Source organism: Somniosus microcephalus, chromosome 25, assembly GCF_052327205.1.
Source record: "Somniosus microcephalus isolate GS21.2 chromosome 25, FLI_Smic_1.0, whole genome shotgun sequence".
NCBI lineage: Eukaryota > Metazoa > Chordata > Chondrichthyes > Squaliformes > Somniosidae > Somniosus > Somniosus microcephalus.
The window spans coordinates 56,824,173-56,851,753 of NC_141011.1; the positions used below are offsets into that span (position 1 = coordinate 56,824,173).

Genomic DNA, 27,581 nt, shown 5'->3' on the forward strand with positions numbered 1-27,581 from the left:
GCCCGAGGCCGGATTCGAACCCGGGTCCCTGGCGCTGTGAGGCAACAGTGCTAACCACTATGCCACCATGCTGTTTGAACATAAATAGGAGGAGTAGGCCATACGGCCCCTCGAGCCTGCTCCGCCATTCAATAAGATCATGGCTGATGTTTGACCTCAACTCCACGTTCCCGCCCGATCCCCATATCCCTTGATTCCTCGAGTTTTTTTTAATTCATTCATGGGATGTGGGTGTTGCTGGCAAGGCCAGCATTTATTGCCCATCCCTAGTTGCCCTCGAGAAGGTGGTGGTGAGCCGCCTTCTTGAACCACTGCAGTCCGTGTGGTGAAAGTGCTCCCACAGTGCTGTTAGGGAGGGAGTTCCAGGATTTTGACCCAGCGACGATGAAGGAACGGCCAATATATTTCCAAGTCAGGATGGTGTGTGAGTTGGAGGGGAACTTGGAGGTGGTGGTGTTCATGCGCCTGCTGCCCTTGTCCTTCTAGGTGGAAGAGGTCGCGGGTTTGGGAGGTGCTGCCAAAGAAGTCTTGGCGAGTTGCTGCAATGCATCTTGTAGATGGTACACACTGCAACCACGGTGCACTGGTGGTGGAGGGAGTGAATGTCTAAGGTGGTTGATGGGGTGCCAATCAAGCCAATCATCCCCTAGAGTCCAAAAATCTAACAATCTCTGTCTTGAATACTCAATGTCTGAGCATCCACAGCCCTCTGGGGTAGAGAATTCCAAAGATTCACCATCCTGAGTGAAGAAATTCCTCATCTGTGTCTTAAATGGCCGACCCCTTACCTGAGACTGTGCCCCCTGGTTCTAGACTCTCCAGCCAGGGGAAACAGCCTCTCAGCATCTACCCTGTCAATGCCCCCTCAGAATCTTTGGGACTGTCTCAGGGTTTTTTGAAGCTGATGGTCAGCTTTTGCTATTTTTCCCGGTTGGCACGAACGCTACAGGAAGAAAAAAAAAACTGTTGGTTGTTATTTTTGTAAGAGCTGTATCTTTTTCAAATAGAGCCTGTTTACTTGCTCAGTGAATTATCGCACTGCCCTGCTCTCCCACAGAATACCCTTGCTTTCTCTTACTGGCACCGAGATCATCATCAGACAAATCCTAGGCGTGAGATTTCAGCTGCGAGCTGTATGATTCACCACAGAAAATATGATTAAAAGAAACAGGCTGCATCCATTACGTGGGCAGTAGTAGACAGACCTGTAGCATTGTTATGTACTCTTCTCTCATGTTTGCCTCATCTTTCTGATTCTGTTCTCAGCCTGCTTGCATTTGAGATTGAGAGAAAGCAATACACAGAATCTCAGAATTTTACTGTATTTGGCCCATCGTGCCCGTGTAATGAGTCCCACTCCCCCAGCTTTTCCCCATAGCCCTGCAAATGTTTCCATTTCACGTATATATCCAAGGCCACTTAGGCAAGGCAGAAGACGACAGCTGACAGCAGATGCCCTCATCCCAGCAGGAATCAATGCTTTCAGGAGAGGAAGGGAAGCACACAAATCTTTGATGCAATTTTACAGAAGAACAAAAGCAGGAACTTCGTTACACAGTGTTGTAAAGTGACATGGTCTCATCAGTTACGGAGGTAATCACCTGATTTGGCAGTTATCTGTCATGGAGGGCAGATGCCTGAAAGGAGATGGTTGCAGACACTGACATGATGTTGATGTATGGAGCTTTGCATTTGTAACAATGGCTTTCTGCTCGGTGGCATCAGATAGCACAGAAACAGGCCATTCAGCCCAACCAGTCCGTGCCGGCATTTCTGCTCCACTCGAGCTTCCTCCCATCTTTCCTCATCTTACTCGATCAGCACAACCCTCGATTCACACTGATGTAAACAGACTACTGAGCCCTTGGTTTCAGTATAAAACAAGGCTTTAATCAACTGTTTCACAACCATGAGATTCTAGTTACATCACTAGTTCCTGGTTACAGAAACATCCTGAGCAAGCTGGGCCCACGCCCGGAGTATTTATACTCCTTGGCCGGCGCCACCAGCTGCTCGCCCAGTGTTACTTCAGGAGTTATTTCTTCACGAATGATGAGATTCATGACACCCTTCTCCCTCGTGTACTTATCTTGCTTCCCCTTAAATGCATCCATACTAGTCGCTCCCTGTGGTAGCGAGTTCCACATTCTCACCACTCTCTGGGTAAAGAAGTTTCTTCTGAATTCCCCATTGCATTTCTTGGTGACTATCTTATATTGATGGCCTCTAGTTTTGCTCTTCCCCACAAGTGGAAACACACTCTGTGTCTACTCTATCAAAACCTTTCATAATTTTAAAGACCTCCATTAGGGCACTGTGGTGATTGTGGTTGGTGCTGGAGTCTGACACCCAGCTCTAGAGAATATTATCTCTAGTGATATAGCACCACGACCGATGCCAGTTATTCCTTGAGTATAGTATGTGATGAACATCTCAGCTACCTGGATGCTACTCTCTGGAATTCCCTGCTTAAACCTTTCCATCTCTCTCTCCTCCTTTAAACACCTCCTCAAAACCTATTATTAAGAGGGTTGGCCACCCGTCTTAATCTATCATTCATCTGTTTTCCCCACGCCTTATTCTATGAAGTGCCTCAGCACTTTTAAAGCCACTATATAAATGCAATTTATTGGTGTTACTGTTGATCTCATAAAGGCACAATGCAAATAGAAGTGGTCATTGTTCATTGAAAGAAAAACTTCTGTTATGTCCCTACAATTCTGACAATGAGTGATAGCAGACTATTGTGTCAATGAGATTCATAATAGAGGAGCGTGACATTGTCTTCATCCAACATCCACACACAGGAGCCACTCAACAATCAGGAGTGGAAACCCCGACTGGGTTTTCCCCATCTCGACTCAAGACACTGATGTTTCTTCAACTTCATCTAACAGCACAGACCAGGGATTGCATCTTAAACCTTTTGTGTATATCTCAGTAGCAGATTGCGTAGTGTGCGTACCCACTGAACTATTAGGGGAACCTAACCCTTTTGTTATTGTGCAGTGGTTGGAAAATTGATGCAAGGTTGAAGGGTATTAAACCTGATCATGAAGGTATGTTGCATCACTTTGCCATTACTGTAGTATTCATAATACAGTATTACACTTGGACATTTCATTGTTTATATACAGTTCAGCATTCATTGTTAGAGTTTGAATCATATTAATGTAACAAATAAAATGATGGTTTTTGCCTGGACTGTCTGAAAGCAAATATCTCAATGTATAATCTCACAAAGAGCTGAGAAGGTAAGTACAAACAACAGATGGGATTCCTGCTGCGACAGTCTGGGGCTTTCAGGCATCTAATAAGGCAATGTGAGTATATTTAGCACCATTCATGGCGTACACAATAAACTGCACTAGCTTCAAACTGCACATTGATATTACAAGTCTAGGAGGAGATTGGCAATGTCCAAAGACTTAAAAGAATGAATGTGGAAATCTTTAGGTGTCATTATAATACATGTCAGACATGGTAGGTACGGTCCACGCTCAAGAATTTGGTAACTTAAGATTAAAACATCAATGGCAATGCTGTTTTCCTTTCATAGCCACTTTCTATACAGACTGTAGTCAGTTCTATGTATTGGAATCCTTGCGAATGAGACTGCAACAGAGTTCAATGAAGCACTACGAAGGGTCATCGACCTGAAACGTTAACTCGGTTTCTCTCTCCACAGATGCTGCCTGACCTGCTGAGTATTTCCAGCATTTTCTGTTTTCATCCCCTATTCAATATTGGTCTCAGTCATTCCAAACTAACACCACCATTTTAAGATGCCCTGCTCATTTTTCCAGTTATAAAGGACCTGCTTGATTTGAACTGGTATCCACTGGAATTTGAATCTGCAGAGCGTCAAATGACAGCACCACAAGCCGTTACAAAGCCCAACCCTCCAGCCTTACATTTCATTTGCAGACGCTCTACATATAAATGGAAATCTAATGGGGCAGCCCTTCATTTACTTCCATATCTTTAAGTAGTCCAATTATAGAAAAACACCAGGAGGAAATATTGAGTCACTCCCCCTTTGGGGCGCTACTTTTAGCGCCCCGAAAAAATTAGCACCCCTGCAGCCGAAATTCATCGGTAGTGCCCCAAGAGGGAAGTGGGTGCTACTGGAAGCGCCCCGCCTCCCTCTTGGGGTGTTGCGAGTGAATATCGCAGCACTATGTGCCGCAGCGCCACGCAATACAGAACATCGCGCTGCGGTACTGCAGGCCTTCCTCCACTTCTTAAAGGGGAGGGGCCTTGCACAGCACGACCCAGGGCCCAGCTGGGCCACCAGGGATTGGAGTGCCTGCAAAAGAGCCCGGCACTCAAAAGAAGTGCCGGGCTCATGAAGCGCAGCCGGCACTCCGCGGGGGGGCTGCAGAGGAGGCCGAGGACGGCAGAGGGGGGGCAGGTGCTGGCAGGCAGCCAGCAACAAAAATGGCCGCCCGGCACCTTCCCTTTAATTAGCGCCACCCTGGCCACAGGTAGGCCCCCCTGACCCTGTCGGACATGGCATCCGGCGGTAAGTCAGGGGGCGCTACCGAAGATCGCGGCCGGGGCGCTGCGCACGGCAATGACATCATCGCAGGCAGCGCAGTGCCATGGGGCGCTAACGGTTACCACGGCCACTAACCTCCCGCTGAACTTCGTGGGAGGTGTTGGCGGCGCCACACCCGGGTGCTAGTTGCTTTGCACCCCATTAGCTCCCCATTAGGCGCAAAGCAACCGAATTTTTAGGCCCATAGCTCCTAATAAATGACAATGGACATATGGTTCCACCCATCTCACAACCTCCAGGAGCAGCTAATGAAACTATTCCATTGGCTACCACAATGAAAAGCCATAGGGTTGAGATCCAGGTGGTGATGGCTGCCGGTGCCCGCCACTGTGGACCCCACTGGAGTTTGCGATGTTACTGAAATGAATTGAGGCACGAGACCCCTTCAAGTAACAACAACTTGCATTTATATAGTGCTTTTAATGTAGTAAAACGTCCCAAGGCGCTTCACATGAGCGTTATCAAACAAAATGTGGACCTGGCTTGTTCCAAAGATCAACTGAACTAGACAAACACATCTGACTAAACCCAGAGCATTGAACACACTGCATGTGCCATGGGCTTTTCCAGACAGAAACATTGTTCATCTACACATAGACAACACATCCCTGACTTTTCTCCATGGATGGCAATAATTTTTGGCTCCCCAGATCTCGCCGACCCCACAGCTAATCTTTCTAATTCTGGACTGTTTAGCCACACCCAACTTCACAGCTAGCAGTCCCGGTTCAGAGCTCCCCGCCCTCCTGACTAGATTTGCGGTGCAAGACACATTATATAGAGTCTGCACAGTATTTCAATGCAAGCAGCATCCACTTTCCTGAGATTATGGGGGCTGAGCACTTTGAATAGAAAGTGCCCCTTCAACACTTTGTCTCAGATCCTACCTGTGGGAGAATACAATGTTTTGCTTTATAACAACAGAAAATGCTGGAAAAACTCAGCAAGTCAGGCAACATCCGTGGAGAGAAATTTGAGTTGACGTTTCGGGTTTGACCCTTCTTCAAAACTGGAGAGAAAAGGAACTAGATCGAAGGCAGGGCTGCGATCGGACAAAAGAATAAAAGAACCAAAAGAAGTAAAAGAGATTAGAAGCTAGACGAGATGGTAATAGGCTGTGATTAGGTGTAAAGTGTACTGGCAGGGCAAAAGATAGCTGCCAGGTGTGAGAGAGAAACAAAAGGAAGGGGGGGGGGGGGTGGAAAAGGAAAGGAGTGGAAAAATATAAGTGAAAATGAAATAGGGGCCGAGGTTATGATCTGAAATTGTTGAACTCGATATTGAGACCGGAAGGCTGCAGAGTGCCTAATCGGAAGATGAGGTGCTGTTCCTCGAGTTTACGTTGAGCTTCCGTGGAACAGTACAAGAGGCCAAGGACGGTGAGGTCCGAGTGGGAATGGAGCGGTGAATTGAAATGACAGGCGACCGGAAGCTCGGGGTCACCCTTACGGCTTTGCGGAACACCTCCGTTCAGTCCGTAAGGGTGACCCCGAGCTTCCGGTCGCCTGTCATTTCAATTCACCGCTCCATTCCCACTCGGACCTCACCGTCCTTGGCCTCTTGTACTGTTCCACGGAAGCTCAACGTAAACTCGAGGAACAGCACCTCATCTTCCGATTAGGCACTCTGCAGCCTTCCGGTCTCAATATCGAGTTCAACAATTTCAGATCATAACCTCGGCCCCTATTTCATTTTCACTTATATTTTTCCACTCCTTTCCTTTCCCCCCCCACCCCCCTTCCTTTTGTTTCTCTCTCACACCTGGCAGCTATCTTTTGCCCTGCCAGTACACTTTACACCTAATCACAGCCTATTACCATCTCGTCTAGCTTCTAATCTCTTTTACTTCTTTTGTCCGATCGCAGCCCTGCCTTCGATCTAGTTCCTTTTCTCTCCAGTTTTGAAGAAGGGTCAAACCCGAAACGTCAACTCAAATTTCTCTCCACGGATGTTGCCTGACTTGCTGAGTTTTTCCAGCATTTTCTGTTGTTATTTCGGATTTCCAACATCTGCAGTATTTTGCTATCGTACAATGTTTTGCTTGCTTGCTTCAGTGCTTTGTCCAAGAGTTGCTGAAAAGTACTTGGTCAGGCCCCGATCGGAGCAATGACTGCAGAGCCCGAAGCAGTGTGAAAAATATCCATTCTCCCTCATAACATTTTGCAAAGTGGAAAATAACTATGGGGCTATATTTTGCAATGCTCAAGACTTAGAGCGCCAGCATGAATTCCCTTCTCCCATGCCTTCCTGGCAAAAGACCAAATACATAGTTCCAGGCAAGTATAATTACTAGAACAAGCAAGGGAGGGGGTGGAAATCAATGAAATAAGAAAGTGCCAAATAGCAATAACGGATGACAACACATACTGTACCAGGGAAGGAGGACAAAAAGCTGACCAAAAACCTTCTCCTGTTGATGTTATCCTTTAACTGACATGGCAGAGAACTACCAGACGTTCATTATTGTTTAAGTACAGCACAAAATCTGATATATTGTTCAGCCACAATTCAAGGAGTATGATTGCTTACAAGTCAGTTCTCATGCCCTACTTACATTAATAGGTGGGCAGAGGAAACGCTTCAAGGACACCCTCAAAGCCTCCTTGAAAAAGTGTAACATCCCCACCGACACCTGGGAATCCCTGACCCAAGACCGCACAAAGTGGAGGAGAAGCATCCGGGAAGGCGCCGAACACCAAGTCTCTTTGCCGGGAGCAAGTGGAAGCCAAGCGCAGGCAGCGGAAGGAGCGCACGTCAACCCAAGCACCCCACCCACCTGCCCCTTCAACCACCATCTGCCCCACCTGTGGCAGAGACTGTAGGTCCCGCATTGGACTCATCTGTCACCTGAGAACTCATTTTTAATATGGAAGCAAGGGACTGCCTAAGAAGAAGAAGAAGACATTAATAGGAAAAATATCAAATTCCTCGAGCAGTGAGGACTGAATGAAGTAGGTTGGGTACAAGCTATTCAGCAAAGAGAAATGCTCTTTGATGTTAGTGTTGAGGCATGTCACTGGTGCAGTGTAGAGGGAGCTGCATGATTCATATCACTGCGGTAAGCCTGACCTTGGATTGTTTGATGTTGATACTGGGTAAACTTAAATGGGGAAAAGTTTCATTCTCCAGCATTAACATCCCTCACCTTGCGGAGTACAAACGTCACAGACAATAAATTCCCAAAGTAGGTTTCCAGAAACTAGGAGAACCCGTCTGGCGTTAGTAGAGCAGCGGGAGCAGAGCGACGTCCGTTATACACACCGCCTGATTTTACTTTCCATTGAAGTCAATGGTATTCAACAAGTTACGGTTACGCGGGGTTACGGGGATAGGGCTTGGGTGATCAGCCATGATCTCGTTGAATGGCGGAGCAGGCTCGAATGGCCTACTCCTGTTCCTATCTTCTATGTTATGTAAGTGGCCAATCTGCTTCCTGTTTTTTGCCCGGCCAAAGTTCAGTCCTACCCCGAGAATTTTTGAAGCCATATGATGTCCTGTACGACACTCCCCAGTGGGTAACAAGGGATCAGAACATTATGTATCCCTGTTCGAAAACCTCAGTTATACAGAAAAGACAATGAGCCATTATATTCTAGCTGCAAACCCCACACACAGAATGTTGTGTCAGTTTTGCTAAGGGGGCTGAAAGAATGTCTAAAGACGGACCATGGATAGAATTTCAAATGTTTGATCATGAACTGTAACCCACCCAGTCGCAGAAAGCAGATTTATAAACATGAAATATGAAACCTAGAATTTCTGATGATATAAACCTGACCCTTTACTGGCAGTGCATTCACTGCTTGAGCCAAGTGTGGTTCTGAAACTCATCAACCAAGACCAGCCCAGGTCCATTCCCCAGAATCCTCAGCTAGGACAGCAGCCGTAATACTGGAAATGGCTGCCGCCTCACCCAGCTAGGGGGGAGAGGAATAGGGGGAGGGGGAGAGAGCGCGAGAGAGAGGGCGGGAGGGAGGGTGGGAGAGAGAGAGAGAGAGAGCGTGAGGGAGGGCAGAATTCAGCCAGAGCTCTGCTCCGGACCACCCATCCACGGATTCCTGTCCGATCTGCGATGCATGGTCTGGCAGCCTGACGACACTCACTGGGCTGGATTTTCAGATTCAGCGGGGGCAGAAAATGTACGGCAGTGGATCAACGGAAAGGAAAATTTGGTGGGACATAACTTTTTTATTCATTCACGGGATGTGGGTGTTGCGGGCACGGCCAGCATTTATTACCCATCCCTTAGTTGCCCTCGAGAAGGTGGTGGTGAGCCGCCTTCTTGGACCGCTGCAGTCCGTGTGGTGAAGGTACTCCCACAGTGCTGTTAGGGAGGGAGTTCCAGGATTTTGACCCAGCGATGATGAAGGAACGGCTGATAGATTTCCAAGTCAGGATGGTGTGTGACTTGGAGGGGGGTCATGTTCCCATTCACCTGCTGCCCTTGTCCTTCTAGGTGGAAGAAGTCACGGGTTTGGGAGGTGCTGCCAAAGAAACCTTGGCGAGTTGCTGCAGTGCATCTTGTAGATGGTACACACTGCAGCCACGGTACGCCGGTGGTGGAGGGAGGGAATGTTTAAGGTGGTGGATGGGGTACCAATCAAGCGGGCTACTTTGTCCTGGATAGTGTTGAGATTCTAGAGTGTTGTTGAAATGGGTGGCTAATCTGCCACTGCAGAGTCTGAAAACCTACCTTACTGCCTGGATTTACACATGGAGAATGACCATGTGTATAGCTACTGGAGGGCTGGCAATGTTCATTGAACCAATGCTTGGGGTAAGTCAGCACCTTCATGGAAGGAAGTGAGAATTTGAAACAAAACCTCCAACATTTGGGAAATGGCATCTGTCTAGAATAGTTACCTTTATATATTGGATTGGGAAACTTTTTAATCCTTTCTTGAAAAACGTAAACTGGTGCACAAACAGCGGACTGTGCACTGACCCAGTCTGGGATAAAGGTGGTACAGGTTCACTGTTACAATCCTCAGGGATTCTACGGTGAAATACGTCAAGAGAATTTTCAGAATCACTTTTCACCTTATTTGTACAAGCGAGATAAGCAGTTGGTCTTCTCCCATTTCCTCTCAACCTTTCATAACTATATTGGTTCAGGGTTATCACAGTTGAAGAAAAGGGCATGCTGTGCTTACTTCAGTACCATATATTGTATTTCAGTTAAATGTCATGAAATTGCATTGTGCAACATTAGTAATACATTTGCACCAAATTGCTCAGTTTCCTATTTTAATGAAGGCTCCCATTCATTTAATATAAACAGGTTAATACCCTCAATAAAATTGCAGAAAGGGGGAATTTCATAAGAGGGCATTAATGCATTTGTTCCTTGTGCTCACAGTATGATTTCAAGACAAAACCTCTTCATAACACACCATTGCAAACCTCCCTAACAAAACAGTGCCTATGATTCTCACTAAGGCACCAATATAGGTCAGTGAAGGAACTCAGGTCTCGAAGCTCTTTAGAAGGACTGCAATTTTGGGTCTGTGTGGTTTATAATACTGAAATATGACTATTAGTTATACTCGGCATGACAAAATGGGAGCTTTCTGTACTATATTTTATATTTACTCCCTAACAGCACTGTGGGAGCACCGTCACCACACAGACTTCAGCGGTTCAAGGTGGTGACTCACCGCCACCTTCTCAAGGGCAACTGGGGATGGGCAATAAATGCTGGCCTTGCCAGTGACGCCCACATCCCATGAATGAATAATTTTTAAAAATGACTTGATAGAAAGACTAAATACAAATTAAAAAACAATCTCTGGTTGAAGTCTGTTGCTTCTGATGTAATTCTAACCAAAACAAGGGACTGATTCCACATGCATGGAAATGAGAAATGTCTATCCTGCACTAACCTCTCTCATTTGTATCAACACCTTTTTAGAAATGATTCAATTCCAATTGTGCTGATGGCCACAATTGGCTGTTTGATTAATTAGCTATGGAATAGACAAATGCGATTACTGAATCATTAAAGCGAGATTAAAGTGAAATATTTGCAGGAAGATGTAGAAACCTGGACATTCACACCTTACAAGGTGGGTTGAAACTTGAAAGGATTCCCTTAACATAAGTCATATCTCTAGTTACTCAACTTTAGTCCTGTCTAATGATCGGAATCTCTTTGGATTGGTGATTGAATTTGAGCTAATTGATTTCTTCTGGGATTAATTACCTATGCTGGTGAACATTTTGGAGAAGTGGAGGCGAAAGGCCATGGAGGGATTTAGAAGTGCTTGGAAGGCTCTCGGGAGATGTGGCTGTCACAAGACCACAATGGACACAATTCCCAGGGTAGCACATGAACACCTCCCAACATGCCCTCAGGTTCCTCAGAAGGCATAAGGAGAGCGGGTGGAAGAATCGCTCATCTCACTAATCGGGATTTGGGTCACTTACTGAAGGAAACAGAATGCCCAGCGGATCCGTATTGCATCCCCTTTTCCTGGTCTCCCGCTTGTGTTCTGCCCAACTTCCACCCTCCCAACCTGCTGGAATTTCAGGGCTTGTATGTCTTGCTGTTTTTTCTATGCTTCTGAACAATACTAACTGTAAATAAATCTGACTATTAGATTTAACCTGAATGCTTCAGTCCGACGGTGTGGTATGTATGACCTTTGAGAAGAGAGGAAAATGTAGGTAGCATCCCAGGTGATCTCCAGTGCATTATAACTAGAATGCAATTATTAATCCTATGGCAGGTTACCCTGTATAAGGTTGCATGTTCTGGTTTGGAAATTGCCTTTTTGCTGTGAGCATAAAACAAGAGTGTTGGGAGAAAGCCCGAATTGTATCTGGGAGGTATCCGTTTGAGACTGGTGTCAGCAATGCTCAGCTCGACATCATTCTTTGGGCAGGCAAGTAGAATGTTGGGCGTGTATGCTTTCACATGTGCATTGAGCTTCTTCCACCCAAGTCTAAGCACAAGTTAATTTTTAATGAGGCGTGACTCTTCTATCGCCATGGAAGCAATGGATCAGCTGGCTTTCTGTAAACATTAAACATTTAAACATGTTCAAAGTCTCCAGGAGTGCTTCTCTAAAATTTGCTTTGCATCAATTGCAATTACGCTGCAGCCAGCACAGAGCTAAGTGCTACGAGACTGTCTCCTGGAGGTGACATCAGATCTCAGTATGCGATAAACCATCAGTTCATTGCCCTCAGTCTGAATATAAAAGCTGACAGTATGAAGCCACTCCATAAAAGCTAAGTTTTAAAAGTGAAAAGCAGACCCCAGCACTCTGCTGGGCCCTGTTCAAATTTTAAATTATTGAGAAGAATTGAACAGCTCTTTCGACCATTAAAGATCTCACTGGGCAGCGTTCCATGAATACATTTGTGATATATATAGACATACAAGAAAACGAACTGTGCAGCCCAACCATTCCACAAATGGTGTTTATCCTTCGCATGAGCAATGTCCTAATCCCATCTGCCTGCCCTCTCCCCATATCCCTTTATTCTCTCCTTTCCTTCAAGCACCTTTCTAACCTATTCATAAATAATGACATGGTCTCTGCTTCAGTCGCAGCCTCATTCAGACCTCGTGTAAAAGAGTTTCTTGTTATCTTTTAAATCTCTTACATTTAATCTTAAATCTCTTACATTTAATCTTAAATAACCTGTTGCTCTAGACCCCTCAGCCTGTGGAACCAGTCTGGTATGTCCCATCACAAGTTGAGCGAGTGGGCAAATACATGGCAGATGCAGTATAACGTGGATAAATGTGATGTTATCCACTTCAGTAGGAAAAACAGAAAGGCAGAGTATTATTTAAATGGGGATAGATTGGGAAATGTTGATGTACAGAGGGACCTGGCTGTCCTTGTACACCAGTCACTGAAAGCAAACATGCAGGTGCAGCAAGCAGTTAGGAAGGCAAATGGTATGTTGGCCTTCATTGCAAGAGGATTTGAGTACAGGAGCAAGGATGTCTTACTACAGTTATACAGGGCCTTGGTGAGACCACACCTGGAGTACTGTGTGCAGTTTTGGTCTCCTTACCTAAGAAAGGATATATTTGTCATAGAGGAAGTGCAGCGAAGGTTCACCAGACTGGTTCCTGGGATGGCAGGACTGTCGTATGAGGAGAGATTGTGTCGACTTGGCCTGTATTCTATAGAGTTTAGAAGAATGAGAGGGGATTGCATTGAAACGTATAAAATTCTGACAGGGCTAGACAGACTGGATGCAGGGAGGATGTTTCCCCTGGCTGGGGGGTCTAGAACGAGGGGTCACAGTCTCAGAATACGGGGTAGGACACTTAGGACTGAGATGAGGAGAAATTTCTTCACTCAGAGGGTGGTGAATCGATGGAATTCTCTACCACAGAAGGCTGTGGAGGCCAAGTCACTGAATATATTTAAGAAGGAGATAAATAGATTTCTAGACACAAAAGGCACCAAGGGGTATGGGGAGAGAGCGGGAATATGGTATTGAGATAGAGGATCAGCCATGATCTTATTGAACGGCGGAGCAGGCTCGAGGGGCCGAATGGCCGACTCCTGCTCCTAGTTTTCTATGTTTCTTTGTTTCTATCCCTTCATTTTAAACACTTTCAAGTCACTCTGTAATCTGCTCGGTTCTAATGAAACAGCCAATTTTCCAAGTCTGTTTCACATTTGTCTTTCCTCACACCAGACAGCATCCCAGTGAATCTGTCCCTTTCTATTTGGCTTAAGATCCTTCCTCATTGTGGAACCCAAAAGCGGCGCACACTACTCCATCTGTGGTCTTAAGGTTTTATATAAATTCACCACTACAGCTTGACTTTATATTCTTGCCACAATCCCAATATTCCATTAGTATTTTGGGCAGTTTGAAGATGGGTCCCCATTCACCCCGCTGTGAGAGCAGTTACTGTAACTGCTGATGGGGGCTAGAACACTACATTAACCTGACAGGAGCAGCGCGGTCTCTGGCCGCAGATGCCTCACTTCTGCCTTTGGAGATGTGGCTGTTCACAGTGCCGAAGCATCAAGATAAACAGCGGCCGTCATCACCGGCTGGGATATTCCTCTGCCTCTGAGAGTTTGTCTGTTGGACGACCTGCAGGGACATCTTGTAACCACTGGGCATGGTGCGACAGCCAGAAATGAAAGTTACAAAGGAGACTTTCAAACAACAGACTCGCACTGTTTGCTGTTGGTGCAAGGCAAATGTGACAGTTCTGTAAAATACTCAATGCACAAGTAACAAGATATTTCAGAGTCTCCTACCTTGAGATACGGCCGTGCTGAGAACGGTGGCTGTGGTTCTGGACTTGGCGGTTCTAATGAATTGGAGATAGTGTGATCCGCTCCATCATGCTTCCTGTATGAAGACAATGAATTATTGGCTTGGAGCAACTGTTTGTCCCCCTTTGTATTTGCTCCCCAGCTTCTGGCGGTACGGACCTGCACTGGGTACAATTCTACAAGCCCCAGTCAACCTCCAGGCCATTCTTCAGCCGAGCCTAGTAAGTCAGCAGACTGTCCGACCATCCCGGCCGAGTCCAATCCTCTCCTGACCCAACATTGAAACAAGGATACTTCCCAACATGAGTCCATGGATTGCGATCACAAGCGGCAGAGGCAGCATTAGGACCATCAGAACCTGGGGCTCGGAGCCAGCCAGGGGCCCTGAGCGGATCCAGTTCAATGTAAAGGGCGCGCACGGTGCTCCTGACAAGCGGGATCCCCAATTGATTTCCCTTCCTTCTTCCAAGAGCTCGGAGACCAGTTATAGCATCCCTTCTGGCGACCTGGCTAAGATGATCTAATTTGGCACACACCAGGGATTGGACTCGGGCCTACCAGCCTTACACGCCTCAATATTCCTCTAGGCAATGGGACTATCAAAGGGAGTTCAGCTTCATGAAACTGTATTCCAATATTTACAACATTGCAAACTCCCATTGTACTTGAATAGTGATTTTATCTAAACCGATTTCATCCTCGCTGCTTTCCCCCCCCCCCCCCCTCAACTGAATTTTGTTAGTTAATAAAATTATCCTAACGGCGCCACTGGGTTTCAGTGTGAGCAAGGGGAGTTTAACTGACAGTGGGAAGGTGCAGTGCCGCGTTCTGCACTGAATCGAGTTGTTTCAAGCCCAAATGCAGGATTCTAGAGCCTTAATGCGGGAACCTCGGGTTCTTTCTCATTTAGAATCTTTACACAATGCCTCATTAAGCATCTTAAACTTGGTTTGCACTTTGCAAAATACTTTAAAACATTTTCAACAATGAGATTTAAAATTATAATGAAGAATTCCCGCCCCCATTGCAAGGCTGCTGGATCTAATATTAAAATCTGATAAATTTTACTTTAGTACCGACCTGACCACCTGCAAAATGCTGGAATGCCCAAGAGTACTGTACTGAGGCTGGGATTCATTGTAAAAGAACACAGCCAGAAAGATTCTCTGACTCTCGACTGATAACCCAGCTGGAGTTCTTGTTACCGGACAGAAATGCTACCATGGCTGCAAAAGATTTATTTCACCTTTCAACAGCTTTGCTAATCCCGTGCACTTTCAGTCACAGCTGCCGCTAATGGCTATTACCCGAAACATCGACCCAATATCTCGGTGGGATCTTTAAAGTATTTACAGATAAAACAAAAATGTCAGAATCATACATTGCTCAGGCAAAATAAAACAAATCTAAATATGCAAAACCGTTCACCTGTACACGGAGACCTTCACATAAAACCTTGCTGCAGGCAAAAGAATAATTCAACTTAACTTACTTTGCTGAAACAATGAGGACAGACTTGTGCACTGCCAGGCAGGTAGCGCGGGACCACTGCAGAGATCCAAACCAGCTTTTAGAATGAACAGCACAACCTTGCCCCTCAGTCGCAGCTTACAACTCCTGTTAAAATCATCAGCACACACTGCTGGCGATAAGAGAAAGCCCCGCACTCCTCACACACACAGACTGTTCCCCCAGAAATGGAGAATGCCCGGCAAAGCAAACACCATTTGAGCGGTTGCTTTGCATTCATTATGCGTGGCTTAATTAAGCAGACCTCTCCAGAAGGGATGTTGCCGTGGCAACCGGTTTTGGGATTCAGCATCAGACCGAGGCATTTGGTGGTGGGGTGGCCGACGGAGAGAGAGAGAGAAAAGCAGGTTCTGGCTCCTCGGGGCTTCTTCTGGTGGACTGTCCTGGATGTAATTACAACCTGGCCAAGAGCACGGATAAACCCGGCAGAAGCAGGTGCTAATCTTTAATAACATCAGGTTTCATTAATATTACATGGGCATTTCTCCATAGGACATCGCCTGGATTTCCACTCGCAATAGGAGCCTTTCACACGGAGAGCGAATTCTCCACCAACTACTACTCTTTGTAGAGCAACAACTATAATTTTACAGTGAGGTGTTTAAGCCGGATAATTGGGTCAGGAATAGCGGAGTGTACCGCTGTGATGCCTCCTTCGCATCTGTGAATTGGGCATTGAGTCGTTGTATCATCCACCACCTTAAACATTCACTCCCTCCACCACCGGTGCACCGTGACTGCAGTGTGTACCATCTACAAGATGCACTGCAGCAACTCGCCAACCAAGGCTTCTTCAGCAGCACCTCCCAAACCCGCGACCTCTTCCACCTAGAAGGACAAGGGCAGCAGGCGCATGGGAACACCGCCACCTCCAAGTTCCCCTCCAAGTCACTCACCATCCTGACTTAGAAATATATCGCCGTTCCTTCATCGTTGCTGGGTCAAAATCCTGGAACTCCCTCCCTAACAGCACTGTAGGAGCACCTTCACCACACGGACTGCAGCGGTTCAAGAAGGTGGCTCACCACCATCTTCTCAAGGGCAATTAGGGATGGGCAATAAATGCTGGCTTTGCCAGCGACGCCCACATCCCATAAACGAATAAAATATGTTCCATGGTCTGTTCTGGGTGACCACAGTCCCACACTGGAGAGTTTTCAATTCTCCTTTTGTGCATCAAGTATTCAGGTCTGCCACAGTTTGTGCGGACACAGGTTGGGCTTCCCCATAAGCTTTGCAGAAGATCGAAGCCATGGACCTTCCACGTCGGGTCTTTCACGAAGTGTTTGTTTGTGACTTCATGTGAACTCAGTTCGATTTTCCAAGCATCAGCAGGGTTGACGTTGCACTGTCGAAGGTTAAGCGCGTGGATCCAAAATGGCTTGTGTGACTTCAGGCGATGGTGAGGGATGTTGTTGAGATGCTGGTGGATGGGGAGATGTTTGAACAACTGAGGAAATGGAGCATTTTAGTTTAAAAAAAAAAATGGTGATTTTAAGTGCTTACAAAATATCTATTTCTTGTGAGGGATTGCTGCGTGAGTAAATGGGCATTTCTCCTCACTTTACGCCCAGGAATGGCCCCTCTTCCATTATTTGAAGGGGCTGCTCCTCGATTTTTGGCTGTACTTCAGTCCCACGCTCCTGATCTTTGGTCACCCGGTGTGGAGGGGAGCGGGCAGGTCGGGGGACCTCCTCATAGGACTGCTCCTGGGCCTGGCCAAAGTAGCCATTAACTGGTCTGGGCAGCGGGCGGTGGAGGGGGTTGTTCGGCCCGATTGCCTGCCTCTCTTCTGCAGCCACGTTCGCGCTCGAGTGGCCCTGGAAACAGAGCACATGGTGTCCGCCGGCACGCTCGAGGCCTTCCGCGACCGGTGGGCACCGGAGGGACTGGAGTGCATCATCGAAACATAGAATCATAGAAAAATAGGAGCAGGAGTCGGCCCTTCGAGCCTGCTCCGCCATTCAATATGATCATGGCTGATCCTCTATCTCAATACCATATTCCCGCTCTCTCCCCATACCCCTTGATGCCTTTTGTGTCTAGAAATCTATCTATCCCCTTCTTAAATATACTCAGTGACTTGGCCTCCACAGCCTTCTGTGGTAGAGAATTCCACAGGTTCACCACCCTCTGAGTGAAGAAATTTCTCATCTCAGTCCTAAATGTCCTACCCTGTATCCTGAGACTGTGACCCCTCATTCTAGACCCCCAGCCAGGGGAAACATCCTCCCTGCATCCAGTCTGTCTAGCCCTGTCAGAATTTTATACGTTTCAATGAGGTCCCCTCTCATTCTTCTAAACTCTAGTGATTACAGGCCTAGTCGACCCAATCTCTCCTCATACGACAGTCCTGCCATCCCAGGAATCAGTCTGGTGAACCTTCGCTGCACTCCCTCAATGGCAAGTATATCCTTTCTTAGGTAAGGAGACCAAAACTGCACACAGTACTCCAGGTGTGGTCTCATCACCCTGGCCAACCAAATTTAAATTTAAGTTGTTAAGTTTTCTTTAATGGTTTTTTAGTTACAGTTTATTTGTTTATAGTGAGCAGCAAGAGATTACACCAGGAATTGACATCAGGCAGGGAAGTGGATCAGGACCCAAAAAATATTTCATTTGCAACCTTCAACAGTCTCAACAAAATGGAGGACTTTCCAAACTTTCCCGAGTTTTAGGATGGTGTAACACAGATTAAATTTGGGCAGCACTGCAGTATTTATGTAATGGTCTTAAAACAGATTGTGTGTGATTAAAAAAACCCCTAAACTTTAAAGTAAAGAAACATTAATTGCTGCAACTCATCAATGTTTGAAACAAATTCAAGAAGCAATGTGAATATGCATTTTCTATTTATGCCATCTAATTTTCCCCATTTCCTGCCAATAATCATTCTCAGAAGCATATCATTATAAAAAGCAGGTAATTCTGGAACAGAGTGAATTAGCACTGAAGAGAGGACAAACTTAAAGACAGAGCGACAGCAAAAGCAACAGAGATAGAATGAACAAATGAATGAGAGAACCTTTGTTCACATGGGTTAAAAGCAAGTTCACAGACATCTCCAAACTGATGTACAATGTTTTAACACACATGTCCCACATGTTCTATGCTTTTTTCCCCCACAGGGACTAAAAGTGTGAAGTAATGTTGCAAAGGGTATAACTTGTTTCTGCCTTGAAGGAAAAGCACCAAAAGGGCCAAAGCATGGACGTGGAGTATTGAGATGTTTCAGGCAGCAGCCACATCTGGCGACCAATTCACTGCCTGCGCCTAATAGCTGCAATAAATCCAACCCAGACACCAGCCTCTTCCATATGTCACTCTTGCAACATATTCACGCTACAATCAATGCAGCCCCAGCGATAATATTTCAGCATAGACTCTATCACAGTTTGAATTTCTAGATGCATTAACAAGTAGCTCTAGTCTTTAACAGAAAGAATAAAGAACTTGCACTTATATATCACCTTTCATGATCTCAGGACATCTTAAAGTGCTTCACAGCCAACTAAGTATGTTTGAAGTGTAGTCACTCATGTAGAGAATTGTAGCAGCCAATTTGCACACCGCAAGATCCCACAAACAGCAATAAGTTAAATGACCAGATAGTCTGTTTTAATGATGTTGGTTGAGGGATAAATATTGGCCAGGACACTTGCTCTTCTTCAAATTATGCCATGGGATCCTTTACATCCTCTGAGAGGGACAACCTGGCCTCGGTTTTATGTCTCATCCAAAAGATGGCTCCTGCACCAGTGCAGCACTCCCTCGGCACTGCACTGCAGTGTCAGTCTAGGTTATGTGCTCAAGTGTCTGGAGTGGGCTTTGAACCCCTGACATTCTGACTTCAATACCAAAGTGCCATCACCGAGCCAAGGCTGACCCCCTAATGGGGCAGATTCTCTCTTCTGTGAAGCTGAGCCGATAACGAATGCTTAGATTCGGATCGAATCTGTTCAGAGATTTGCTAATCAGTGGAGACAGTCCTAATATTTACTTCACGCCATCGATTTATTTTCATAAGTAACTGAAAATTCACAACAAGCTTCAGAACATGGTAGAACATTGTGCCACAAGGGATTGTAATAAAATCACAGGCCAGAAGAGAACTTGATGTAAATCATTTACTTGCTGAAAACAATGTTACACTGTTTTATGCAATCTCAGCAATCTTTTAAAGATTTAAAACATAAATCTTTCTTTGTCACTTTTCTTTTGTGAGCTTTCACAGTTGAGTTGAAACCCATCTTCTGTTACAGCCTGATTTCCTTTATGGTCAGCACAATGCTAGACCACAAGAACATAAGGAATAGGAGCAGGAGTCGGCCATTCGGCCCCTCGAGCCTGCTCCGCCACACGGCCCCTCGAGCCTGCACCGCAATTCAATAAGATCATGGATGATCATCTACCTCAACTCCACTTTCCCGCCCAATCCCCATATCCCTTGATTCCCTTAATATCCAAAAATCTATCGATCTCTGTCTTGAATATTCTCAACGACTGAGCCTCCACAGCCCTCTGGGGTAGAGAATTCCAAAGATTCACCACCCTCTGAGTGAAGAAATTTCTCCTCATCTCGGTCTTAAATGGCCGACCCCTTATTCTGAGACTGTGACCCCTGGTTCTAGACTCCCCAGCCAGGGGAAACATCCCCCCTGCATCTACCCTGTCAAGCCCTGTACGAATTTTGTATGTTTCAATGAGATCACCTCTCATTCTTCTAAACTCGAGAGAATATAGGCCTAGTCTACTCAATCTCTCCTCATAGGACAAGCCCCTCAACCCAGAAACCAGTCTGGTGAACCTTCGTTGCACTCCCTCTATGGCAAGTATATCCTTCCTTAGGTAAGGAGACCAAAACTGTACACAGTACTCCAGGGTGGTCTCACCAGGGCCCTACATAATTGCAGTAAGACGTCTTTACTCTTATACTCAAATCCTCTTGTAATAAAGGCCAACATACCATTTGCTTTCCTAATTTCTTGCTGAACCTGTTAGCTTTCAGTGATTCATGTACAAGGACACCCAGGTCCCTCTGAACACCAACATTTCCCAATCTCTCACCATATAAAAAATACTCTGCTTTTCTATTTTTCCTACGAAAGTGGATAACTTCGCATTTCTCCACATTATATTCCATTTGCTATGTTCTTGCCCACTCACTTAGCTTGTCTATATCCCCTTGAAGCCTCCTTGCATCTTCCTCACAACTTGCATTCCCACCCAACTTTATATCATCAGCAAACTTGGATATATTACATTTGGTCCCCTCATCCAAATCATTGATATAGATTGTGAATAGCTGAGGCCCAAGCACAGATATTTGCGGTACCCCACTAGTTACAGCCTGCCAACCTGAAAATGACCCGTTTATTCCTACTCTCTGATTTCTGTCCGTTAACCAATCCTCAGTCCATGCTAGTATATTACCCCCAATCCCATGAGCCCTAATTTTGTTTAATAATCTCTTGTGTGGCACCTTATCAAATGTCTCTGAAAATCCCAATACACCACAGCCACTGGTTCCCCCTTATCTATTCTGCTAGTTACAACCTCAAAAAAACTCTAACAGATTCATCCAACACGATTTCCCTTTCATAAATCCGTGTTAACTCTGCCCAATCCTATTATTATTTTCTAAGTGCCCTGTTACCATTCCTTAATAATAGATTCTAGCATTTTTCCTACTACTGATATCAGGCTAACTGGTCTGTAGTTCCCTGTTTTCTCTCTCCCTCATTTCTTAAATAATGGGGTTACATTTGCTTCCTTTCAATCTGCGGGAACCGTTCTAGAATCTATGGAATTTTGGAAAATGACAAACAATGCATCCACTATCTCTATAGCCAACTCTTTCAATACCCTAGGATGTAGACCATTTATTGGCTTTCAGTCCCATTAATTTCTCCAGCACTATTTTTTTTACTAATACTAATTTCTTTCAGTTCCTCATTCTCGCTAGACCCTTGGTTCTCCACTATTTCTGGGAAGTTATTTGCGTTTTCTTCCATGAAGACAGACACAAAGTATTTGTTTAATTTCTCTGCCATTTCCTTATTCCCCATTATAATTTCTCCTGTCTCAGCCTGTAAGGGACCCACATTTACTTTTGCTAATCTTTTCCTTTTTACATACCTATAGAAGCTTTTAGTTTGTTTTTATCTCTCACTAGTTTACTCTCATATTCTATTTTCCCTTTCTTTATCAATTTCTTGGTCCACCTTTGCTGAATTCTAAAATCCTCCCAATCCTCAGGCTTACTCTTTTTGGCAGCATTATAAGCCTCTTCCTTTGATCTAATACTATCTTTAACTTCTCTTGTTAGCCATGGTTGGACCACTTTTCCTGTGGGGTTTTTGTGCCTTAAAGGAATGTATATTTGTTGTAAATTATGTATTAATTCTTTAAATGCTAGCCATTGCTTCTCTACCATCATACCTTTTAATGTAGTTTCCCAATCTACCTTTGCCAACTCGCCCCTCATACCTACGCAGTTTGCTTTGTTTTGATTTAAGACCCTAGTTTTGGATATAACTAAATCACTTTCAAACTCAATATAAAATTCTATCATATAATGGTTACTCTTCCCGAAAGGCCCCTTTACTAAAAGGTTATTAATTAACCCTTTTTCATTGCACAATACTAGATCTAAAATAGCCTGTTCCCTAGTTGGTTCCTCAACATACTGATCTAGAAAACTATCGTGCATACATTCCATGAATTCGTCCTCCACACTATTACTGCAAATTTGGTTGGCCCAGTCTATATGTAGATTAAAGTCCCCTATGAATATTGTATTACCCTTGTTACATGTACCTCTAATTTCCTGATTTATACTCTGCCCTACATTACAACTACTGTTTGGGGGCCTATAAACAACTCCCACCAATGTTATCAGTCATTTATTTTTGTTGAAGTGGAGGGATGGTGAAGAGAGATGCTTCAATGCTGGAAAATGGAATACATTTTCTATTTAAAGGCACCCAGTATTGAGCGCTCCCAGGTGAATAGACTCACTCTGCTCTGCTCCAACAATAGGCCTTAGAAATTTCTTCACTCAGAGGGTTGTGAATCTTTGGAATTTTCTACCCCAGAGAGCTGTGGATGCTCAGTCATTGAGTATATTCATGACAGATCGATAGATATTTAGATACTATGGGCACCAAGGGATATGGGAATAGTGCGGGAAAGTGGAATTGAGGTCGAAGATCAGCCATAACCTTATTGAATGCCGGAGCAGGCTCGAAAGGCCGAATGGCCTACTCCTGTTCCTAATTCTTATCTTCTTAACCTCTGCTTCAGAAAAGCACCCCTTCTTGAACTAATGTGACATTTCCATTTCCCACCACAACAACTTGTATTTATATAGCGCCTTTAATGTAGTAAAACGTACCAAGGCGCTTCACAGGAGCGATTATCAGACAAAATTTGACACTGAGCCACATAAAGAGATATTAGGACAGATGACCAAAAGCTTGGTCAAAGAATTAGGAATTAAGAAGCATCTTAAAGGAAGAGTGAGGTATGGATGCGGAGAGGTTAAGGGGGGGAATTCCAGAGCTTAGGGCTGAGGCAGCTGAAGGCTCGGCCATCAATGGTGGAGCGATGGAAATTGGGAATGCGTAAGTGGATTGTAGGGCTGGAGGAGGTTAGAGAGATAGGGAAAGCCAAAGCCATGGAGGGATTTGAAAACAAGGATGAGAATTTTAAAATTGAGGCATTGCCGGACCACAAACATCCTTGTATCACTATTTTTTTTTCCATTTATGGAAGAGGTCACGGGTTTGGGAGGTGCTGCCTAAGAAGCCTTGGCGAGTTGCTGCAGTGCATCTTGTAGATGGTACATGCTGCAGCCACGGTATGCCGGTGGTGGAGGGAGTGAATGTTTAAGGTGGTAGAGGGGGTGCCAATCAAGCAATGTTCTTCTGGCAATGTTGCTTTGCGCCCAGGCACTAAGAAACACCCTGCCTGCAGTGACTCACCCTTTGATTTGCTCTCTCACCGTCAGGAGGGAAATCAGAACGCAACATGCAGTGACTCTCAGGCATGCACTCCCACAATGCCCTGCCCCTCGCAAGCTTTGTTCAGCTTGTTAACTGGTTAACTCTGCTGGAACGTGTGCAGGTTAGAACAGTATAAGGTTTGGCTGTGACATCCCTCACAGTCAACAGTCACTGCCTAGACTAACATCCACTCGAAGGGCCTGTGGGACCGCACTCAGGCACAGATCAATGCCTTCAGAAGAAAAATAAAAATATATTTCCAACATTATCTAATAAATAGAAAAAAGTTACTTAACACAAGGCCTTACTGGCAAGTAGGGATGGGCAATGACACCTCGCCAGTAATACCCACGTCCCGAGAATTAATATAAAAAAGACAGATTTACGCTGCAGCTAGTTATACTGTAGCCAACCTGGAAGGTCTTGATGGAAACACTGGGACCCAATGTGTGTTCTATGACCCAACATTGATATCCTTCAAGAACAAAATTCACCAAAACTAAACTTATAATACCAGTAAACATTTATAGCCACTACTTCAGAATATTTTCATCAATCTTTAGGACTGATATGCTTCTCTACTGAGCAGCCCAAGTCTCACGTCCATGTAGATTTGAGAAACATTATTCACAGGCCCCCCGAGCCAAACACATTGTACAAAATAGGTGACAAAAGCAAAATACTGCGGAGATTAGAAATAAAAACAGATGCGGCCTGATCCCCTGAGTGTTTCCATTATTGTCTGTTTTTGTACCAAATAGGTGTTATCTCCCCAATTTCTAGCAAACTAAAACAGGGCAACAATCATTCTTGCTTGGCCTAAGTAACTTCAGCAGCAACGGGCCCTTGTACTTTGTTTAAATCAATGTTAGAACCAATTTATTGCTTCATATACACCTGGCCAATGAAGGTTATCTGATGAGTGCATTGTATACAACTGCATAATGGGACTTTATTGTGATGAGAGTCTGAAGCACAGTCCCAGGGAAATAGGGAGTTTAAAGCACACAATGCTGACGTTGCTCTTCTCTCAATCGCCCCAATGAAGCACTGAGCGGAGAATGACATCAAATTCACATTTCACTGCTCCAGATCAGTCAGCACAGTTCCACTTCTTCACGATTGTTGACGGAACAGTTTTGCCAGTGCTTGCAACATAGAATTCCACCAATGCGCAAAGGCGGTAAAAGACTAGTTTACAGGCCCGTCCCAGCGGAGTATGGATTCAGATTGCTATCAATTGGAAGTTACACTTGTGTTTTGAGAACACATCCTAATACTATCCCGAACAAGGTATCTAAATAACGCGTCTATAAAAAAAAGCAAAGGAATAAATTCATGGCTAATTGAGCCATCATTTTTAAAGTGGGTGGGCTGAGGGAATACCACACCTTGCTCTCACCCTCCTGGAGTCTGAACGTGTTCAATGCAGGAACAGACACAACAGGAGCTGAGCAGGAGAGAGTAAGAGTTCACCAGGACTGGCGGCCTTCAAAGATCATTTAACTGACCCTTTCCCATTTGTCTTTTATTTAGGGGACAAGGACAGGTATTGTGCTGAATAAAAATATATAACTGAAGTGTACTGTTCATTTAGATACGAACATTTTGATGAGCTCTTGATTCGCAGCCAAAATGGCATTCGTTGTACATGAGTCACCTCCCAGCTTCTCCTGGACTGACAAATCTGGAACACTTCCACAGATACTTTGTGCTGCTCGAAGGACTGACTGTTCGGTTTCGATTGCCAGCTGAAGACATGGTCATGGAGAAAATGAAAGCAAATCAGTTTTCCCCAATTGCTTCAGGAGTCACGAGCAGTTCATCTCACGCAATACGAGACAGACCATCACTTTCAATCAACTTGGCCAATAGGCTCATCAAGAGTTAAAGTGCAAGTCCCCACTTACACGGTGCACCTTCTTAACTCACTTGCAGAGTCCCTTCATTATTGCTATTATTATATTCTCGCCGCTTGCTGTCTTCTCCGCCATTTGCTTTATCCACATTATTAAGGTGACACCTGTTCCTGATTTCTTTAATAATTACTTCCAGCACCATCTCTCCGAAAGGATAATGATGTTTGGCTAAAGATATATTTTTAATCTTGTTCCCTCTTCTCACTTTGATCTCGCTCAGATCAAAGAGCAAACAGGACTGACTGGAGCGGCAGGAGGCACCGTGCCAGTGCAGCAATGTTAAATCCATTCCTCACTTCACATACAAATGAGTTATTACAACACATCCATTATTATAACAACAGCTGTCACCATTTTCAAACACTAAGTGCGTGTGATTTATCGATCCACTAAATGTTAATAATGTAAAGTTGCACTGATTTTGGTGTTCTAAGATTTTGTTCCGTATCACAAATATCCTGGTGAAAGAAACGGATGTGTGTGAGGCTGCTACATGGCATGAGTTTGTGCAGCCCCAGCGGGCATGGCTCACAGTGCACTGCCAGCCACAGTTTAATGGTGATTGGCGCTCACAGGCAGAGAGGTCACAGGATTGCTCTTGTAGGAAAAGCCAATGTTGTGTCAGTGTGGTGTGTTGGTCTTGAGGAAGAGTAAACCGAGTTTTACTCTGCACCTGACTTTATTAAACTTCACCTAGAAGTGCTTGAGCCTGGAAAGGAGAAAAGGGCGTGGGGAATGGTCAGCACAGGCATGATGGGCCAAATAGCTTCTTATAAAACTCCATGGTGCCTGAAATGGGAAAGTGTTCCATTTTCCAGCATCGCCCGAATATCCCTCACCTTGATCAGCACAACATAGTTTAAACAAAAAAGAAAATATAGTTTTTATTGAGCCCTGGGTGGTGTATTTCGGGGTTCTGCTGCACTCCTGCTGTAACTCTGGCGAAATCAAGCCGGTTGCGCCAGGATCGCTGCCATGGCCGGGATTTCCTTGGCAGCCTTGTAAGGGATGGAATCTCTGTCTGCCACTTTCAAGGTAAATGATGTCATGTGGCCCCGGGGGTGAAGCCGGAGTCAGGGACTCCCTGGGCTGGGAATTCCAGCTTCCTAAGCTCAGTCAGGACCTGGTGGTCCAAGCGACACGAAAGGCACGGAATTCCAGTTGTGTGGAAGTGAGCCCCGGAGAAACAACCCAATTCCTGAAGACAGGAGGAATAATTTAAACAAAAAATTCAGGATCACCCTCCCCACACAGGGGCCAAGGGAACACCAAGGATCTTCCCTCCCACATGGCAGTAGTCCTTCACTCTGCCAGCACAATTCACACCTCATCTAGAGCCATCCTTTGTTCCTTAACCTGTCCCATTACCATCTCCTCCTCTTTTTGAGAAAACATAAATTTAGACAACTAAAAACTGTAAATAAACCAATAAAACTTCAAATAAACCTTAATAATCAAATTAAAATTTGGTTCTCCAGCCCAATTATGCACTCCAGTCCCCGCGGCGCCCACCGGTCACGAAAATGATCGAGCGCGCCGGCGGACACCGCGTGCTCCAGCTCCAGGGCCACCCGGGCGCGAACATGGCCACGGAAGAGAGGGAGGCAATCCGGCCGGACGACCCCCTCGACCGCCCGCTGCCTGGACCAATTAATGGCTTTCTTGGCCAGGCCCAGGAGCAGACCCACGAGGAGGTCCTCCAACCTGCCTGCTCCCCTCCGCACCGGGTGACCGTAGATCAAGAGCGTGGGACTGAAGTGCAACCAAAACTTGAGGAGCAGCCCCTTCAAATAATGAAAGAGGGGCTGCAACCTCTCACAATCGATATAAATATGAAATACGGACTCCTCCAGACCGCAGAACAAACATGCGGCCTGGGAGTCCGTGAACCTACTTAAGTACCTATTGCACGGGACTGCCCTGTGCAACACCCTCCAGGCCAAGTCCCCAATAGAACAAGGGAGGACTCCCGCATAGAGAGCCCCCCATTGGGGACCTCCGCCTCCGTCGGAAGGTAAAACGGCACGCCACGGCGTGTCCGGACGGCAGGCGAAGATGGCAAAGTGGAAGGTGTGCAGGAGCAGCCCGTACAGGAAACCCCTCCGTGCGGAATGAAAAGGCACGGAGGGCATTTCCTCGAGATGGCTCAAGTTGTGAGGCGCCGGCTCCCGAGGGGGGGTTCGGGGCTGGGCGCCGACAAGGAATTCCGTCCGAACGGGGGAAAGCTCAGACGGGATCGCCCCACACGCTTGAGCCGCCTTGATACACCTAGTGGTGCCGGGGCGCACCTTCGCCTTTATCG

General features: G+C 45.6%; 1 protein-coding gene across 11 annotated transcripts in view; it reads right to left on the reverse strand.

Annotated features, from left to right (window-relative positions):
* Positions 1–27,581, reverse strand: part of rap1gapa (RAP1 GTPase activating protein a) — a 226,769-nt gene that overhangs the window by 163,399 nt on the left and 35,789 nt on the right. For 8 of the 11 annotated variants that reach the window (XR_015073588.1, XR_015073589.1, XM_085967527.1 and 5 more), the window contains exon 2: positions 13,807–13,900. Coding sequence is in view for 6 of the 11 variants with exons in the window: in XM_085967527.1 (XP_085823653.1) it covers positions 13,807–13,900 (94 nt within the window). In the remaining 5 variants the exon portion in view is untranslated. Of the gene's footprint in view, positions 1–13,806; positions 13,901–14,904; positions 14,984–15,316; positions 15,418–24,965; positions 25,128–27,581 lie in introns of those variants that run through there. The other 3 variants (XM_085967529.1, XM_085967535.1, XM_085967534.1) reach the window with 3 other exon arrangements.